The 19,916-nt window shown below is 59.0% G+C and overlaps 2 protein-coding genes across 5 annotated transcripts in view; both read left to right on the forward strand.

The window, feature by feature from the left end:
• USP2 (ubiquitin specific peptidase 2) overlaps positions 1-2,046 on the forward strand; it is a 50,988-nt gene extending 48,942 nt beyond the window's left edge. For all 4 annotated transcript variants that reach the window (XM_065417159.1, XM_065417158.1, XM_065417160.1 and 1 more), the window contains one exon: positions 1,959-2,046. In XM_065417159.1, the coding sequence (XP_065273231.1) occupies positions 1,959-2,046 (88 nt within the window). The remainder of the gene's footprint in view (positions 1-1,958) is intronic.
• Positions 2,047-7,947: 5,901 nt separating this feature from the next.
• Positions 7,948-18,604, forward strand: MFRP (membrane frizzled-related protein). Its single transcript, XM_065417311.1, has 12 exons — positions 7,948-8,094; positions 9,154-9,274; positions 9,850-9,990; positions 10,433-10,582; positions 11,177-11,411; positions 13,495-13,625; positions 14,053-14,178; positions 14,809-14,885; positions 16,010-16,158; positions 16,815-16,945; positions 17,860-17,994; positions 18,315-18,604. The coding sequence occupies exons 1-12, from the start codon at positions 7,948-7,950 to the stop codon at positions 18,602-18,604; spliced, it is 1,833 nt and encodes a 610-aa protein (XP_065273383.1).
• Positions 18,605-19,916: the final 1,312 nt, after the last annotated feature.

The following is a 19,916-nucleotide window of genomic DNA, read 5'->3' on the forward strand; positions in this document are numbered from 1 at the left end:
ATTTGCAACTTGTGCAGTTCTAGCTTCTTCTGATTTTCACTCTTACTTATTTTGCTTACTTTTCTGTCCCTTTTTCCCTTACCCGAAATAAGCAAACGGAAAATAACAAACCGGTAACCACTTGGTCTGTTCTCCAGCCAGCACACTTAAACCTCACTTAAAATCACTTACCAGCATTTCAAAGCAATCATCTGTGCACAGATGCTACTCGACTACACCACTGTGATGGGTTTGGTCACAGAGACCCCCTTGGGACTGCCACCTGATGTGCTGAGACTACCTGTGAGTCTGTTTTCCCTGGCAGCTTAGGACTTCAGTGCACTGTCTTGTTTGCCTGCTGCAAACACAGACCCAGGTCTGAACCACATCCCCCAAAAGCTGCAGACTTAACTGAAAACAGCTTACGAAGTGCTCCTGTCTCTAGCACCCAGCTACCCAGTTCCCAATGGGATCCAAACCCCAGATAAATCCGTTTTACTCTGTATAAAGCTTATACAGGGTAAACTCATAAATTGTCCACCCTCTATAACACTGATAGAGAGGTATGCACAGCTGTTTGCTCCCCCAGGAATTAATGGCTTACTCTGGGTTCATTAATAAACAAAAGTGATTTTATTAAATATAACAAGTAGGATTTAAGTGGTTCCAAGTAATAACAGACAATAAAGTAAGTTACCAAGCAAAATACGCAAGTCTAAGCCTAATACAGTAAGAAACTGATTAGAGATGAAACCTCACCCTCAGAGATGTTCCAATAAGCTTCTTTCACAGACCAATCCTTTCCCCTAACTAGGGGATTTCTCATGACTGCAGCACCCTTTGTTGTGGTTCCACCCCCTTATATAGCTTTGGCACAAGGTGGGAATCTTTTGTCTCTCTGGGTTCCCACCCCTCCTTCTAAATGGAAAAGCACCAGGTTTAAGATGGATTCCAGTAACAGGTGACATGGTCACATGTCCCATGAGACCCCAGCCTCCATTCTTCCTGGCCTGACTCACAGGAAGCCTTGCAAGTAAATAGAGCCATCTACAGTCAATTGTCCTAGTTGATGGCAGCCATCAAGATTCTAAACCACCATTAATGGCCCACACTTTGCATAACTACAATAGGACCTGATAGTTATATTTTATAATCCTAGTTTCAGATACAAGAATTATACATTCATACAAATAGGATGAATACACTCAGTAGATTATACGTTTTGTAATGATACCTTACAAGAGACCTTTTCCATGAAGCATATTCCAGTTACATTATCTTCACACTCATTAGCATATTTTCATAAAATCATATGGAGTGCAACGTCACAGTGGGGTGACTGGGGGCTGCATCGGCAATGGGTGTTGGGGGAGAGCTGTAGATGTGGGGTGACTGGGGGCTGCACAGGCTAGGGGAGTTGTGGGGGGAGATCTGTGATTGAGGTGACTGGGGGCTGCACAGGCTCTGGGTGTTGTAGGGGGAGATCTGTGGATGTGGGGTGACTGGGGGCTGCACGGGCTCTGGGTATTGTGGGGGGAGATCTGTGGATATGGGGTGACTGGGGGCTGCACGGGCTCTGGGTATTGTGGGGGGAGATCTGTGGATGTGGGGTGACTGGGGGCTGCATGGGCTCTGGGTGTTGTGGGGGGAGATCTGTGGATTGAGGTGACTGGGGGCTGCACAGGTTCTGGGTGTTGTAGGGGGAGATCTGTGGATGTGGGGTGACTGGGGGCTGCACGGGCTCTGGGTGTTGTGGGGGGAGATCTGTGGATGTGGGGTGACTGGGGACTGCACGGGCTCTGGGTGTTGTGGGGGGAGATCTGTGGATGTGGGGTGACTGGGGGCTGCACGGGCTCTGGGTGTAGTGGGGGGGAGATCTGTGGATGTGGGGTGTTAGGGGGGCTCCTCCTCTACACCCCCCCCAGCTCCTGTGTCCACGCTTCCCTTCCCGTGCTGTGACCGTCGCTCTCTCCCTGCAGCGTCACCCCGATGTCCTCCAGCCACGTGCGCAGCAGCGACGCCTACCTGCTCTTCTACGAGCTGGCCAGCCCGTCTTCCCGCATGTAGCTCCTGCCCCCCCGCTCGGCCCCCCGGGAGTCTGGCACAGCCACGCCGAGACGGGGAGACCCAGGACAGCCATGACTGTGGCGGGGATTTCTATTAATCAGTTCGTTTTTTTAAAAACAACACAAGACGCAAGAGAAACCACCCCTAAAACGGGGTCGGCGCCCTGGCCAGGAGATAGATTTCTCCTGCCCGGGGGCCCATTGTGGCTGAGGCTGAAGACAAGCGGAGCCCAAGGCCAATCGGCGGCACAGACAGCGGAGAGGATGCCGGCACAGAGGGGGCTGGACAGCTCGGACGATTCCTGTTGTTAGGGGCAGGGGTTGGATTCTTAGCTTGTTTTGCTCTTTTCTTTGGTGTGTAATAAATGCCATGGGGCACAGGAGCCTGCCTGTCCCATTAACTCCAAGCAACCACCCCCTCCCCACCCTGGGGCAGAGACGAGTGGGGTTTGGGGACCCAGGAGTGCCTCCGTCCCATCCTGGTGCAACCACACCATTTGGAGCCTGCTGCTGGGGAACCCCGCCTGGAATTGCACCATGGAAACACCGCACCTGCTCTCCGGCTCGGCCCCACCCTGCTCCCTGCAGCCGGGGCCTGCTCCTCTGAACCAGACTAATAGCCCACCGCCCTTCTCCAATAGCCCGTGGCAGCTTGGCTGGTGGCTCTGCCTGTGGAGCAGTCGTGGCAGCGAATTATTGATTTGAAACTCCCTGGCCAGGCTATGACTGGGTTTGCATGGATGACGCCCGGCGGTGCACACAGAACCCAGGACAGGTCCCAGAGTGACTGTTCTACCTCTCAGCGCTTTGGGGGACATTCTTGAGTTCATTTGTAATTGACTTTTCTCAGTCCACAGTGCCCACGCCGGTTTCCTAGGGGCCCTCCTTGCTAGGAGCAGCGGTGATGGGGGAAGAGACTCGCTTTGGGTGGGTTTACCAGCCTGCTATACAACCGTGCCTTAAATCGTTTTGGGAGCAGGGAGGGGCATATGAGCTGAACTAATGTTCCCATAATCCTCTGTGGCATGCCCAGCCTATGCCATAGGGGCCTGCAGCTTTCTGGGAACCAGCTTTTTTTTGGGGGGGGGGGTGCTTTGAGCACCTGGGGATGGTGAGCAGCAGCCTCTCCCTCCCACAGAGGCATGAAGCCAGCCTCACTGGCCTTGCCCTGGACTGGCTAGGGAATCTCAATGGCCTTTTTAATCTTTTCTCTAATTTATTCTCTTCCTCCCCTTCCCCCCAGCCATATTCAGAGCATCTGGCTGCGGGGGGGGGAAATCCCCACCAGACCCTATGGCCGAGCAGCCCCCAGGCCCGCTCGGAGATACCCCCACTGGCACGTTGAGTGGTGCCACTTGCCTGTTCTTGGCACAGCACTGCGGGGGTATTGCAGCCTCTTTGCAGAGGCCCTGCTCCCCTCACCCCCACCTTGCCCCCTGCCCCAGGAACAGCTCTAAGAGGACTGACACTAAGATTGAAAGGGACATTTGCCAACTGCTCAGCCAGTGCCCCTTTCAACAGGGCCGGGGCTAGGAGCGCCTGCTGCAGGGGAAGGATCAGGCTCTCTGGCTAGGGGAGCTGCCCAGCCTGCAGCTGGGGGAGGCTGAGCAGAGCAGTGTTGCTGTTTTGGTTATTGCTTGTTTACTGTGTAAGCAAGATGCGGGGGGAGTGGAAGAGTCGAGTACAAGGGACACTTGTACAGGAATAAATTTTAGCTTGACCACCCCCCCCCAGAGCTTTGCCTTGCTGCATGTGCCCCACACTAACGCTGCAGGACAGGCCGCATTCGTCCCACACAAACGCTGCAGCTCCAAGGCGTGAGCTGAGGAAACCTGCTGCAGGGCCAGGTTCGCTCAGCCAGCTAGGGGGTTCCTGCCACCGCTGGCTACTCACTGTTCGCAGTGGGCTACATAGAGCCATGCTCTGTGCAGAGGCACAGCTCTTGGCTGCCCAGAGGGCTTATAAGATTCCCACTGCCTACCGGAGCAGGACAGCGGGGCCTACACCAAGCTGGGCCTAATGCAGGCAGCAAGTTTCTCCTGCAGCCCCCCTGGACCCTGCTTGGGCAGCATGAAACAGGATGGGAGCTAGGACGCCCCTAGCCACTGCAAGAGAGACCCAGGGCTGGCTAGAGAAGCAGAGAGCCAGGCCCATGGCAAAGCCCTTCGCTGTGACCCCCCTCCCCTCACCACCCATTAACACGCCCCAAGCTTGGGAGCCCTAAGTACTGGACACTCCCCCTTCAGCTCAGCTCTCCCCAAAGCTCCTGAACAATGAGCCTTTTCTCCACTGCTTAGTAACTGAGAAACAGCTTCGCCTTGAGGGGCTGCAGGAATGTGACTGGCTGGGCCCTGGCGCCAGGCACTAGGGAAACGCTGCACCCAACCCAGCCAACTGTAAACACAGCCAGGGGAATTCGCTCACCCCACACCCAGCTCCAGCCCCCCTCCGTGCAGGCCCATGGGACACTGGTGGCGTCAGTAATGCCCTTAGTTCGGGGGCTATGGTAGCTTTATAGACAGGAACTGCCACCACAGCAAGCAGGTGCAGGGGACAGGCCGAGGCCTGGACACAGAGCTTCCCTCACCCCTGGAGGGAGGGAGAGAATGCTCACCAGCTGCTTCCCGCCCTGCAGCTGCTGTCGGGCTGGAGAACCAGACTGCTCCCCCAGGCCCAACATTCACCCCAACGAGCCCACTGAAAGTGCAGGCCCTGAGACAGCGATGGCCATGCTGCCTCCAGGCCACAGGTGGGGCCATTGCTGGGATCTCATGGGTGCGCCACACATGAGCCCCTAAGGGGGCCTCTGTCCAGGGGAGCAAACAATCAGCTTGAGGGCCAGGATCATGTCTTGGGAGGGACTCAAGACCATGGGAGAAGGCCCAGGTCCACTTGACCCTGCAGCTGGGTTCCAGGCAGCACCCATCACTGACACAAGTATAAAAAGAGGCAGACTTGAATTCCCACCGACTAATGCCAGTGCAACCGAGGAGGGCTAGGATCTGAGACTGCTGGGTTCTACTCCTGGCTTGGCCACCAACTGGCTGCATTACCTTGGGCAAAGCAGGTGCACAGATGCCCCAGTGATGTGTACTTTTGAAAATGATTTTCCTAGTGGCCAAGTGACTTGGGAGCCAATGTCCCATTTTCAAAAGTGCCTTTGGAGCCATTGGTTTCCTAGGAGAGTTCTGCTCCTAACTGCAGCATCTTGGGGGGGGGGGGGGGGGTGCAACAAAAAACCCTCTATCTTGGTTCTTACAGGGGCTAACACTTCCTTATGTGCCTCAGTTTCTCCTCTGCAAGGCAGGGATAATAGCACTGACCTACTGACAGCTCCACAGGATCTGTGCTCCACCCCCTGCTTTGGAACAGTCTCTAGGTGGAACCCCTTTGGGGGACAGACCCCCAAGGGGTCTCACTTTTCCTGCAGAGCATAGGCTATGCAGCCTCATCCCCTCCTCCAGCTGAATCTCGGGGGCACCAGCACTCCTGCTTCACAGCGGGAGCCCTGTTCAGCAAGTCCAACTGAGAGATGTTCCTGGATAGACTTGGAGACCCCTCACCCCACCTTTGCAATGACTCAAGTAGCATTGTCAAAACAGTAGGTTTATTAGTCAACTGGAACACAGCACAGCAAGTCCTTAGGTTAGCAGTCTCCAAGGTCCTTCAGGTTAGCCCAGAGCCCAGCCAAGCTGCAGTGAACCCCCTTTTCCAAGCGTTGTCATCTCCTTCCTCAGATCCCTGGTGAGCACCCAGATGCCTTCCAGCAGACTTTTATTCCCCCTCCTTCACACCTTCCCAGTCCTTGGTTCTCGAGCTGGGGGATTCTGCTCAGCTTCCCTGCAGAGATATGGGGAAATCCATCTCCCTCTGGGGCATTGGTTGCTAGGTGTCCATGTCCTGGTGATAGGGTTTGCTATTGTCCTCTCAGATTCTCCATCGATAGGGGGTCAGCCTCCGCCAGTCCTTTAAGGACCCATTCAGGTTCTGACAGCTAGGCATCAACCATGCTTATGTCTCTTAGCCTGCCCTGAGACACAACAGTCTCCCCCAACCCCAGTAACCATGCAAAATAAAGGGGAAACTGAGGCACACATTGGCTAAATAAAATGACAGAAAACTCCATAGACACTGCTCTCTACGTCTCAAAGATGGCAGAGGCTTCATAGACCAATGTAAGCCAGGGGCTCGGAGATGCTCCTAAGGAAGGAGCTACATGATAAGCCTACCTTACTGTCCCATTCTGGGGTGCAGTCCAGACCAGTGAGGGGTTGGATCACCACTTGCCCTGTAACCCTGCGTGCCTCACAGCTTTGCTGCTGTAGCTCCCAACCTGCCACTCCCAACCAGACTCCTAGTCACACCACAAGTGCCTGTTCATAGCTGCAACCTGGTCCAGCAACACTGGCTTTCAGCAGCCTTGGTTACTACTCTCAGGGTGACCCCACCACACTCCCAGTCCCAGCTTCCCCCAAAGACGCATGTTCTGCCCTGCCCAGCCCTCTCCTGGGCAGTTCGGATCTTCATGTTTATTGCCCCTGTAAAGAGTCAACATTCAGTTTGTTGCTTTAAGTGGCGTTAAACAAACAGTTTGGTTTACACAGCACTGGATTGTTTTTGATTAAAAACAAAACAAAAAGGTAGGATTAAGTGAATTCGAGTGTAAGAGGTGAAATTCGCTACAGGCAAAAACGAGTGAACACACATCTGAAAGTCTAACCATCTAGCAAGTTTTGGTTCAAAACTTGGTTTGAGATGGTCTCACCCCCAGCCTTCCAGCAAGATGGGGACTGTCCCTTTCCTGGGTCAGGCTCCCTCCCAGAGACACAAAGGTGCAGGTGCCTTGGTCTACTTAGGCAAAAAGAGATCACTTGGGGTTCTCGGCCCTTTTATAGTCCAGGGAACCTTAGGAGTGGGTCCTGCTGAAGGTTACCCCTCAAAGCAAAGTTTATGCAAGCTGTGAGGAAGGCAACATGGAGTCTGGTGGGCAAAGAGGCCTCATGCTCCTTACAGTTCAGCCAAAAAGAAGGGGAAATTGTTCTGTTTCCTGCCATCTCCTCCCCCTGCTGTTTTGAGGACCCTGCTGCCCTCAATTTGCACACAAGTAAACACATTCCCTTCTTCAGGACAGACCACTAACACCTTTGCCTAGGCAGAGCTGTGGCATTTTGAACATGTCCCATTGTACAGGAGGATTTCATAACTTTACATTAAGTTATTAGTTTTCAAATGATCCCTCACACGACCTATTTTGTGCAATGGCATGTAGGGTGTGAATACAGGGGTGCTTTCCACCACCACCACTACCACAATGTAGCCACTTCTGGGGTGGAACACGACAGCCTCTTACCTACCCTCAGCACCACTACACAGTGCAGGGGAAGCAAGGCAGGTCATCTTGCCCACTTCATGGGGGACCCCTCTGTGCATCCCAGATCTGGCTGCATGAGCCACTAGGGTCCTCAACTCCTGGGGAGCACCAATCCAACCGAGCCAGCTCAACAGTGCTGTCCCTTTAAGACGCCTGTTTGCCATGCCAGGGGACTTGACCTCAGCATCCTCAGCTGAGTTGGATTAAGGGGGAGGAGGGGTTGGTGCTTGGGCTGGTTTTTTAATGCTTTTAAAATTCTCACTCCCAAGCTGCTTTCCCAGCCCCCTCCCCCTGGAGCCCAGTACAGCCATTCCTTGGCTTCCAAAGTTTGGTACCAGCCAAAGCGGCCAGCCTGGCCATTTACAGTCCCCGTAGCAGGCGGACTGAGCTCACCCAGAGCGGAGTTTCCTTGGTTAGACTCCCAGGGTTGTGGATGTTCCTGGTGAAGGATCGAACCCCAGTCACGGCCCTTGGAAGCAGCTTTGTGCTGTCGCAGTGATTAGGAGCGGCCATGCCCATGGCAGAGGGGCCATGGGAGGGGGCCAGGGCCCACCAGATCCCGAGGGCAGGGAATGCACCGGGGGAGCAATTCTAGCCAGATCCTGCCAGGAATCACCCGCAGCGATGAAGGACTTCACTGAAATCACACTGTGCCCCGACAGGCTGGAGCAGAGTAAGGTACGGGCAGCGGCAGGTGCCACTGGGGAGGGAGCTACATGGGGTCTTGGCAGTGAACCCACTTGGCCCAGAGCTCCCGCTGCTGGTGCCACATCCTGCCCCTGGGGCCTGGCAGTCATCTCCCAAGCCTGGACCCCTCAGTGCCATGTGCTCCCCCAGCTCACCCTCAATACCAGGCACCCTCAGTCCCCTCCCCCAATGCCTGGCACTGACCCCCATCATGGGATCCACTCACCATTGAGGCACCTGCTTGGGGTCTCTCCTTTCAGGTCTGACGCTCCCCCCATCCGACAGCTGCTCACGCTGCATCCCACCTCGCTCTCCAGGGCTCCTGCTGCTCCCTTGGCCAGGTCACTGTACTGTCCTCCCCTCCTGGATCCACTGTCCCAATGCCATTCCAGACAGTCCTCCTGCACCACAGCCAGGCCCTGTCCCATTTTCCCAGCAGCAGGGAAGGGAGCCAGGCCTGCCCACTACCCCAGGTTCCAGCCCTGGAGCGCTATGCCCAGCAGCCACTGTCTGCTTGCTCCCACGCCCCAGCACTATTGCCCTGGACTCCTTCCTATGCACTCCCCACCCCTGATTTACTGCCCAAACTCCCTCCCCCAGGGAACAACTGCTTCCCCAGCCACCCCTTCTGCTCTCAGCTTCATCCCTTTAGACCACCCCACCTGAAGGTCATCTTCCACTCAGCTTTACTGAGCCCTGGCTCTCCTCCTAGGGCAGCCTATGAGGTTAATTGAACTAATTTAACCTGCTTTGACTTGTGTGGGGTGGACACCCCATCACATCCCCCTCCCACCATACCTCCTGTTTCAGCTCACCAGCACTGACCCCTCCTGCCACGTGCACCTGTTCCCAGCACCCAGGGCTGGTCCCCTCGTGCACACCCCAGCAGGGCACTGACTTCCATTAATGAACAGACCAGCATGCCCCATGTTCCCCCCACAGCCACCACAAAGCACCGTTCACCTCCCTGCAGCCCCATACTGCACTTCTGCCCCATGTGCCCCACCACGGGCACACCAGCCCCTTGGCCACCTGCTCTGTGTCTTGCAGACGGAGTTTTGCAATCCCATCTTCGAGCCCGAGAGCGAGGGGGCCGGCTGCGCACCCCCCACCCCACACCAGACGGAGGGGGAGAACGGGACCAGCGCTGGATCCCCCTGGGATGGCCTTGGTACCAGCCCCCTGGGGGCCCTAGCACCAGTGGGCAGCCCCTGAGGGGAGCAGGGAGGAGAGGCAGGGGAGCCCCCTCTGCCCAGGGGAGATGGGCCCAGCAGACCTTAGGGTCCTCCCCAAGGGGGTCATGCGCACAGTACTGACTGGCAGGGGGCCGCCACCGTCACACCAGTGCCTTCAAGCTGGGGCACCCTGTACTCTCTGTACCCCAAGGAGCTGGTCCTGTGCCCCACAGCAGCTTGTTCCAGTGCCCTCCAGCTGCACTTTGTAAACCCACAAGCACCAGAGGGTGAGCAGTGACCCACAGGTCCCACCCAGCACAGCACCCACTGGATATTGGGTATCCCAAGACACTGGAGGGAGGGAAGCATTGCTCCCTTAGCTGCAGGGGTCCTGTGCTCATACCCAGAGCCATGTGTACCCCACAGGGTCCCTTCCCCAGTTCTTCCAGCCTTGGGAGTCCTGTCCCCCTGCCCTGAGCACTGGGTGCCCCACAGACCTCTCCCGCAGGGCTCTGGGAAGGAGGGCTCCCCCCCAGCCATGCTCACCAGTGACTCCTCGCTGTGCGCACAGCTCCCCCCGCAGGCCAGCCGCTCTGGAGCAGGGCGGGCAGGAAGCACAGGCCCGACTGCACCTTCTCCTGGCTGTGCGTAGCGCTGATGAGTGCCTTGCTCTTGCTGCTCCTCGCCTTGCTGCTGGGGCTCATCATCTCCCGTGAGTACCTGGGCAGGGGCAGCTGAGGCGTGGGGGGGCAGCATGACCCAGCTCCAGCCTTACACACCAGCAAAGCCCCAGGGTTCAGGGCAGTGAGTGGGGCTGGGAGCACACACCGGGGGGCTGGAGTAAGGGTTAGCTCCTGCTACCCCATCAAGACCCTGGCCCCACCTGGTCGGCCCTCCAGCTGGAATCACTGACAGCCTGAAATCCACCGAGGTTGGGGTGGTGGGAATAGACCCCCCCATTCCCCAAACACCAAGCTCCGAGCCCCCCCACGTGGATGGGTGGGTTGGCGAGATCTGTGGTGCCAAACAGAGGGGACAGCTGCAGCCTAGGACTCCCCCAAGCGTCTGATCCCCACATGAGTCTCCCAGCTCCCTGCCCAGACACCCCCATTCCACTACCTGACCCCCGCTCCTGGCTCTCCCTGTGGAAGCAGAGCTGCAGTCCTCACGCCCGGCCGGACCCTCCTCTGCGACTGCATCCGCCCACCACCACGCCGCCACCACCACGGCACCTGCTGGCACAGCCGAGCCCATGGCCACCGAGCCACCGAGAGAGCCGCCCCCAGCCACTACATCAGAGCCCTGTGAGTACCTGGGGCCTAGCACAGAGCCTCTCCCCAGGCCAGGGGACCCAGAGATCTACCCCCAACCCTACTGAGCGTAGGACGGCATCAGACCCTGAACAGAGACCCATTGTACGGGGAGAGCACAGGGAGCCACATTCACAGCCCCCCTCCTCACCTCCCTGACTAGCCCCATGTTAATCCCAGTAAGGCGGAGCAGTGGGGAGGGCAGCTAGGAGCAGAGGGGATCCCCATCCCTGACCAAGGTAAGCATTGAGCCCCAGGGCTAGGGGCACAGAGAGGAGCCCCACCCACCTCCCACAGCTTTCCCCCACCCCTGGGGGCACAGAGAGGGCCCCCTCCACCCCACAGCTTTCCCCCCTCCTGGGCTGGGGGCACAGAGAGGGCCCCCCCACCCCACAGCTTTCCCCCCTCCTGGGCTGGGGGCACAGAGAGGGCCCCCCCACCCCACAGCTTTCCCCCCTCCTGGGCTGGGGGCACAGAGAGGGCCCACCCCACAGCTTTCCCCCCTCCTGGGTGATATGGGAAGAGAACCTCTTCTTAACTCAACCTACTGAACCTTCCCTCTCCAATGTGTCTTGTCTCCCTGTGCAGCCTGTGGGGGGACCCTGCAGGGCCCCGAGGGCTCCCTCAGCTCCCCCAGGTACCCTGCCCCCTACCCACCCAACACCCTGTGCATCTGGCGCATCCAGGTGGAGGTCGGGCTGGCCATCCAGCTGAAGATCGAGTCGCTCAGCCTGGAAGGCACGAGGTGGTGCCTCTTCGACCGGGTGGAGCTGTACGAGGAGCTGGGGGCGGCCAGCGGCTCCCCTTGGGGAGGGACATCCAGGTAGGGACCCCACTGCCCGGCTGGGTGAATCACAGCCCCCCACTATCCCCACCCATCCAGGCTCAGATCAGCCACCAGATCATCAGACTTTGGGCCACGGGTCTGCCAATTGCAGAGGGCCCTGGAGTCCCATCTGCCAGGGTGGGCAGCTTGCCAAAGCAAGCAGCAGCCTCTGCTCAGGCCAGGCCCGGGCCTAGCTAGGCCTGCAGAAGGTCCAGGGGAGGTGTGTTGGTAGAGCAGTAAGGGGGGGTGGGAGAAAAGAGAGACACTCACCGCCAGGGCTGCCTGGCACTCAAGCAGGGCTGCAGCAGGTTGTCTCCCTCCCCAGCATCCCTTGGTCAGTTACAATTTTGTCTTGGGCCGGCAGCCCCTTTTCTGTGGCTCACCCCCCCGCTGGGTCATACAAGCCAAGCCACTCCTTCCAGGGGGTCCCCAAAGAGACACCAGTCACAGAGAAGTCTTCCAGCACCCACAGACTTCAGGGCTTTCCCCGTGGCTTCGGGCTCTGGGCCCTTGGCCAGTCAGGGGCTCCCCCAGTTGGATTCTCCCCCAAAGAGAGGGCTCCTGTGGGTGCCATCTTTTGGAGTGAGTGGGGGACCCCAGGCCCACCCTTTCCCCCAGGCTCCCATACAGGGCCCAATGGTGGGCAGCCAGGCTCTGCACCTTGGGGTGCTAAGTAGCCACCCCCCAGGTCACTTCCTACATACAGTCCCAGTCCCCAGAGGAAGTTAAAGAACCACAAAGTTTCTGACCTGCTCACTGGGTCTCTCCAGTCTCTACTTTACAGCCTTGGTCAGGACTGTATTGGTAGCATTTCCCCAGCCCAGGGATCTGCCCTAACCCCTCTGTCTCCCTTTTATACCTTCCCTCCAGCTGGGCAGGCTTCGCAGGTGCCTCCACCTAGGCCCAGAGCTTAACCCCTTCATATCCAGTGCGGACTTTGTACATGCCATCACAGGAGCCCAGCGCAGGAGGCTGTGGGTCAGGATTGAGGGGCACTAGCAGAGCTGTTGGGGGACAGAGTGACCCAGGGCTGGTATGGCATGGGTCTATGGGTCAGGACTGAGGGGTACTGGCAGAACTGGGGGGCAGCACAGGATGTCCCAGGGCTGGTATGGCAGGGGGCTGTGGATCAGAATTGAGGGGCACTGGCAGAGCTGGGTGGGAGCCTGGGAGGGACAGGGTGTCCCATGGGTGGTATGGCAGGGGGTTCTGAGTCAGGATTGAGGGGCGCTGGCAGAGCTGGAAGGCAGGGGACAGAGTGTCCCAGGGCTGGCATGGCAGGGGGTTCTGGGTCAGGATTGAGGGCCACTGGCAGAGCTGGGGGGCACAGGATGTCCCAGGGCTGGCATGGCAGGGGGCTGTGGGTCAGGATTGAGGGGCACTGGCAGAGCTGGGAGGCAGGGGACAGGGTATCCCAGGGCTGGTATGGCAGGTGGTTCTGGGTCAGGCTTGAGAGGCACTGGGGGGCAGGGGACAGGGCGTCCCAGGGCTGGTATGGCAGGTGGTTCTGGGTCAGGCTTGAGGGGCACTGGGGGGCAGGGGACAGGGCGTCCCAGGGCTGGTATGGCAGGTGGTTCTGGGTCAGGCTTGAGGGGCACTGGGGGGCAGGGGACAGGGCGTCCCAGGGCTGGTATGACAGGTGGTTCTGGGTCAGGCTTGAGGGGCACTGGGGGGCAGGGGACAGGGCGTCCCAGGGCTGGTATGACAGGGGGTTCTGGGTCAGGATTGAGGGGCACTGACAGCTGGGAAAGAGAAGTTTGTCCACCCTTTCTGCCTCCAGCCAGCACTGACATGCCCATGAGTCTGAAAGCGCCCCCTACCCTGGGCCTGCAGGTCTCTCCCCCTAGAGCAGCGCAGCGGGAACGGAGTGGAGGGAGCCCAGCAGGGCTGTCCTGTGCTCTGCTGCTGCCCCGAGAGCACCCTGGCAGATCCAGCCTCCACCACACCACGGGATCCAGGCCATCCCAGCCACGTGGGCCCAAGGGGTTAATGGGCAGGTGCCTGCTTCTGCTCCCCACCCCACTTGCCAGGGTCTCTGGGGCAGGGGGCACCGGTTGCACACACTTGCTGCTCTCTGCAGGTTTTGTGGGGACGTAGCGCCCCCGACAATCAACACCAACTCCAACCGGCTGCGCGTCACCTTCGTCTCAGACAACAGCGTGGGTGCCCTGGGGTTCACCGCCCACTACCGTGCCATCCTGCCCAGTGACAGTGAGTGCAGCCCCACACAACCACCGCACCCCCCGGGGCTTCACCCTCCCAGGGCAGCAGGGGCCCTCTGATGCAGGACCACCCCCAAGCCCTGGGCACCTGTGGGCAGCTTCAAGTGCGGGTCACCGAGTCTCCTACTCGATTTGCACAAAATGGGGTGCAGATGGGCACAGGGGCTGGGGTGGGGAGGGGTCCCACTTTGGATAGGGCCTCGGCCTTGTGGGGGCAGGGGGGCTCTGTTATACAGCTGATCAGAGCAGTCCCTTCTGGCCTTCAGAACTGTGAACCCACAGGAGATGGGGCCCTGGCCCTGGGCAGGGAGCTGCTGACAAAGGGGCATTGCCAGGTTCATAGGCCCTCGCCCAGCCATGGGCTCCTGCTTTCAGCAGCCATGCCTCTTCCTCGTCCATCTGTCTGTCTGTCCTAGAGAGCTGTGCCTGGGACGAGTTTTTCTGCGACCAGGGGCTCTGCCTCCGCCCGGGCCTTGTCTGTGACGGCTTCCACGACTGCACAGACAAGAGCGACGAAGCCAACTGCAGCTCGAGACACAAAGGTACGGGCAGCCGGGTGGCCTCCGGCATGGCTCGGCAACGCAGGGGCTGGGCCGTGGGGGGCCAGGCCTGGGCTAGCAGGGCAGAGTGAGGGGCAGCAGCAGAGCTGGATGGGGCCCTATACTGGAGTTGCAATGGGGTGTTGGGGGTCAGGACTGAGGGACATTGGCAGAGCTGGCAGGCGGGACAGGCTTACAGGGCACTGGTGAAGTGTGGGAGCCCAGGCCTGGGACAGCAGGGGGATGGTTCCTGTAATGGTTGAGGGGCATTGGCAGAAGTGGGTGGGGTCCAGGACTGGAAAAACAGGGGATGCTGTGGGTCAGGACTGAGGGGCATGGGCAGAGCCATGGGAGGAAAAGTCCATGAGTTGGGGGCTGAGTGGGGTGGGGGGATCTCTAGCAGACTACGTGGGGCCAGAGCAAATCCCTCAGCTGGGACAGGCTGAAATGTTCTTGCCCGGGTGCTGCAGGGTGCGGGGAGCCCTGGGAAGCCAGGACTGAGTCAGACAGCGGGGGGGGGGGGGGATGGGGAGAGCCCATGGGTCACAGGGCTGGAGGCAGAACAACCAGCATGCACCAGTCACAGCTGGGTAAGAGCAGAGATCCAGCCCCATGGTGTCTCTCTCGTTCCAGAATGCGGTGGGTCGTTGACCAGCTTGGAGGGGCAGTTCTCCACCCCCAGCCACCCCCAGCCGTACCCGCATCAGCAGGTGAGGGAGGAGCCAGGGGCAGCAAGAGTGCTAAGCAGTGGAGGCTACGGGGAGGGGTGTCATGTGGCCCAGCTGGCACAAGAGGACAAGGGTCAACCTCCACCATGCAGCTGTTGGCGCCACAAAGGAGAACCAGGGCTAGGGAGGGTGGGGGAGGTGGAGTGGGTCAGATTGGCCCTGTGCTGTCCAAGCCCCAGAGGAATGGGGCCCCCCATTGTGTCCGGAACACCAGGGAGAGCCAGAAATGCCCCAGTCTGGGCCACCCTTGCAGCTCCCCCATCCAGAGGTTGGCAGGGTGTCACGGATCAGGTCCGGTGCTCTCGTGTGGCTCTGGAACAGTCCCTGGGAGGAGCCCTTCAGTGTGCCAGCCCCCTTAGGGTCACACTCTTTCACTAGGGCGAGCCACTTGGCTTCTCCACCTCCAGGGACTGAACCTCAGAGCCTTCAGCACCCCTGCTTCCCGCCGTGAGCTCCCTGCAACGAGTCCGCCTGCGGGAGACGCATGCATCCAAAGGGATCCATGCATTCCCCCCCCCACCCGCCTTCCTTATACTGCAGTGACTCAGCCAGAACTGTAACAGCAACAGGGTTTATTAGATGTCTGGAACACACCGTAGACAGCCCTTGGTTAACACAGGGAACAGAAAGTTACAGCGTAGAGCATCTGCGTCCGGCCCAGAGCCCTCTGACCCCTCTTTAATCCCAGTCCAGGAACGTCTCCACCACTTCCAGCAGCCCTCCATTTAGCAACCCCACCCGGCCCCGCCTCCGTCCTTTGTCCTTGTTCCCCTGCTGGTCACACCCTGCTGGCATCCATGGTCGTTAGTTGCTAGGTGCCCAATGTCCATCCAGTTGGAGTGGCTGTTGTCTTCTGGGACTCCAGGCAGCGAGGCGTCACACATTCCCAGATCTCGGGGTCTCTGCAAAGAGGAAACAACCTTTTCCCACCACCTACTTAACCATACACCACATAGGGGAAACTGAGGCACGCACACGCACTTCATACAGAATATCATGAAATAATTCCCACACCATCACACCCGGTCTGTGCCCAGCTGGCAGTTCCCCATCCAGACAGGAGCAGGGGTGTCTGGCGCAGGCTTACTGGCATCGGTCTCTTCCAGCTGTGTCTCTGGCAGATCGCCGTGCCCGTGGGCCATGTGATCGATCTGCAATTCCACAACTTCAGCCTGGAGTCGCAGGAGGACTGCACCTTCGACTTTGTGGAGGTGCACGACAGTGCAGGCACGGACGCCCCCAGCCTCCTGGGCAGGTACAGGCGCCCACAGCTCAGCAGTCCGCCGCTGGGTGCAGGATATTGAGGGAAGGGGGGGCAGGCAGAACTCCCTGAGCAGGGCTGCCTTGCAGAGCCACCTCCTGGGGGGCGGGGAAGAGGCACCTCTCTCCTACCCGACTGAATGCCCTCCTCCTCAGCACTGGAGAGACCCAGGTCCTGCCCCTCCCAGACCCAGCACTAACTGCCTCTCATCAGCCATACATCTCCAGGCGCTGTACGAAGCAGGTCGGTCTTACCCTCTCCATTTCACACAGCAGGGAAGTGACTTGCCCAAGGCAGGCTGGTGGCACAGCTGGGAAAAGGCACCCAGGGCTCCTAAGTGCCAGTCCAGTGCTCTATCCACTAGGCAACAATGCCCTCCCAAGGTACTAGCCAATATTCTGCACACAGCAAGAAGATGGGCTGCACAGGGAGGGGGCAAAAGTCTCCAGAGGCATTTGTCATGGCCACAGCTTCCCACACACCATCCATCCCCATCTCCATCTCTGCTCCTCTCTTCTTTTCCCTCTCTGTCTCACTCGCCCCTTTTTCTCCATCTCGCTCCCCCTTCCACTCCCCCCCCCCCCCCCCGCACGGTCTTTCTTCCCCACTCCTCAGCCCCCTCACTCCCATCACATTTCCTCTCCCGGCAGGTTCTGTGGCTCCCAACTGCCGCCCGTCCTGACCTCCTCACGACACGTCATGACCGTCCTGTTCATGGCAGATGAGGGCGTGGCGGAGGACGGGTTCTTTGCCACCTACCGTGCCCGGAACGCCACGGAAAGTAGGTCCCTGGGTCTGAAACGCACCCTCCCTGCTGCCTGGGTCTTCCTCCAACTGGGTGGCAGGGTCACCCGTCTCTGAGCGGCATGTCCTGGTGCCGAGCAGACCCATGTGCACTCTCTACCAGGGTGCTGCTCAGCAGTGGGTCCATCGCTGGCACAGAGCTGGGCATCCAATGGTCTCGCCCATTGCTCTGCCTCCCCAGCTGTGGGATTGTCCAGGGGAAGGGGCCAGAGACCTTCTCAGCTAGGCTGATCACAGGGTAGTTTTGCTCTAGGAGGGGGAACAGCCTTGGGGTGTTTACCAAGGGAATGGCCTGACACCCTGTCATTTCCCTGTTGCTGCCCAGTAAGTAGCTGATTGCAGTTACCAAGGGAGAACAATGGGATCGCCTCCCTAACCCCACCCCCGGGGAATCACTGGGGTAAACAGAAAGCAGCAGGGCCCAGAAATCTTAGCAGTGACCATCAGGAGAGTCCACTCCACCACCCTCCAGGTCTGCCTTTCCCCTGCTTCCTCTTTCCAAGGTACTTCCCAGGGGACCTTTGCTCCTCCTCGGTGCATTTGTCCGGTGAAGCAGTGCTGTTGTACAGGCTTGTCTGTATGGGAAGTGGTGAATTGATACCACTGTAGCTATCCTGGCATGTGGACACTCGCTATAGTCACCATATGATAGCGCTGTCCAGTTGGGTCTGTGATCCAGTGACCATGGTTATATTGTAGTTACACTGGAGTTGGGCACTGCTTCCCATTGTAATTACAGTCGCTGACTGCTCGTGTGTCCCCGGTTGGCTCTGCAAGTGCAGGGTCACCATGGCGACTATAGTTACGCCGCAGCCCATTGCATGTAGGCCCCATCGCTGTACTCAGCCAAGTACCTGCTCATTCCGACATCTTTCTCGCTCATCCTCCAAGAAACATGCAGCCCCTCGGAGTTCTCCTGCAGCAACGGGGAATGTCAGGCGCGGGAGTCGGTGTGTGATGGCTGGCACGACTGCCCGGATGGGAGCGATGAATTCAACTGCACGAGTGTCTCACCCCCCTCCTTTGGTGAGTGAAACCCCTAGCTCAACCCAGCTCCTGCAATGACCAACACTTGGCTTATGGGGTGGGGGGACTCGATCCGCCAGTTTCCCTCAGGCGGTTCAGGTCACAAGTGGAATGAGTTTGGCAGGTCTCAGCCCTGCACCCAGGGAACATCTGTCCATACACACCGACGTGACAGTACACCAACTCTGAGGCACCTGCCGGGCTGGGATCCAGATTTTGGAGCCCATGGGCCCTGCAAACGTTCTTTGCACGTCCTAGCCAGTGCATCCCCCCAGCTCAGATACAGCTGCCACCTGTATCACCTGCCCTCCCCCCTGCAGAGTCCTCCTGCCAGCAGATCCAAGTGGAGATGTGCTTGGGCCTCAGCTACAACACCACCTCCTTCCCCAACATCTGGCTGACCATCCCAGACCAGCAGGGGGCGGCCACCATGCTCCGAGACTACAAGGTGAGCCCAGCACAGGGGGCCGCGGGGGAGACTGCGCTGCCCAGCTCGGGATTTGTCAGCTGGGTGGGAAGGAAACCCAGTGGGAAGCGAGCAGGCTGGGTGGAGAATTGGCTTTGGGTGGAAGGAGGGGGCATAGGGTATCCAGGGGAAATGCACCCATAAATGGGGAAGCCAGCCCCCAACATCGGTGCCCCAGGCCTTGTGGTGCTCACTGCCTCCCTCTCTCCCCGCAGACCCTGATGGGGCTCTCCTGCTACCAGCACCTGCGCCTGCTGATCTGCAGCCTCTTCGTGCCCAAGTGCACGCCGGACGGGGGCGTCCTGCAGCCCTGCCGCTCCGTGTGCCTGACGGCGGAGCAGCGCTGCCAGCAGGCCCTCAGCCTCCTCAGCATCCTCTGGCCCATCAACTGCAACGTCCTCCCCGACTCCAACGACCCTGTGGAGTGCTTCAAGCCGTGAGGGGGCGGTGGGGCCCGACAAGCAGAGGGGTGGGGCTGGCTCTCCCCCCAACCTGTCTGACTTTGGGGCGGGTGGGGACTCGAATCCTTCTCTGAGCTATGCCCTCCCCTTCCTATGTGTTTCCCTTCGGGGACCTGAGGACACGGGGAGAGCCTGTGGGGCCCAGGAGCCCCAAATAAAGGTGCTGGAGAAGAAACCACCCACCCTGAGTCTGGGAGCCTGCTGCCCTATAACTCCCCCTGGTATCCCCCATAACAGTCCCCTAAGGGAGCCACCAGGGCTGGCCCTAAGTGCCTGGAAGGCGACTGACTGGCTGTTGGGGTCCCCACACTGCATAGCCACAGCACTTCGGCAACGCCTGGCCCCATCTCCCCAGTCCTGCAGTGGGGCTAAAGGGTCAGCCGGCTCGTGCCTTCTTCTCACTCACCACATCCTCCGATACACCCCGTCCGAGCAGAGGGGGAGGCGACTCACTACTCCCCCCACCCCAGTCTACTTCCTGCAGCAAGGTGACAGCTCCCTCCCAGCTGACCCAAGAATGGTACCTGCACCTCTGACATAAGGAGCCCAGGGGGCGGCCCTCTTTGTCCTAATGCCCCCAGTCCCAGCAGAGCACACACCTGGGCCTGGCTGAGTGGCCATTGCCCATCGCCCGCCTCGTGCTCGGCACACGGCAAGGCCCAGCGCTGTGCTAATACACCGGCTGCCGAAGGGGGGAAGGCTGCTTTTGGACTGGGCGTGGGACTCAGGAGAGCCGAGTTCAGTTCTCAGCTCTGCAACAGACTCCCTGCATGACTGGGGGAAAAGAAAAAAATAAATCCTTCTGTGACTTAGTTTCCCCATCTGTAAAACGGAAACAATACAACCAGGGGGTTGTGAGGATAAAAGCATAGCTCCATGGGGCCCTGTTGTGATGGGGGGGAGGGGGTATGGAAGTATCTAGGTAGATGAATGACAAAAAACACCTTAAGAAATGGCACCTACCCCAGCATCACGCTTCATCCCACAGACCTTCC

Source organism: Emys orbicularis, chromosome 15, assembly GCF_028017835.1.
Source record: "Emys orbicularis isolate rEmyOrb1 chromosome 15, rEmyOrb1.hap1, whole genome shotgun sequence".
In the NCBI taxonomy this organism is placed as follows: Eukaryota; Metazoa; Chordata; order Testudines; family Emydidae; genus Emys; species Emys orbicularis.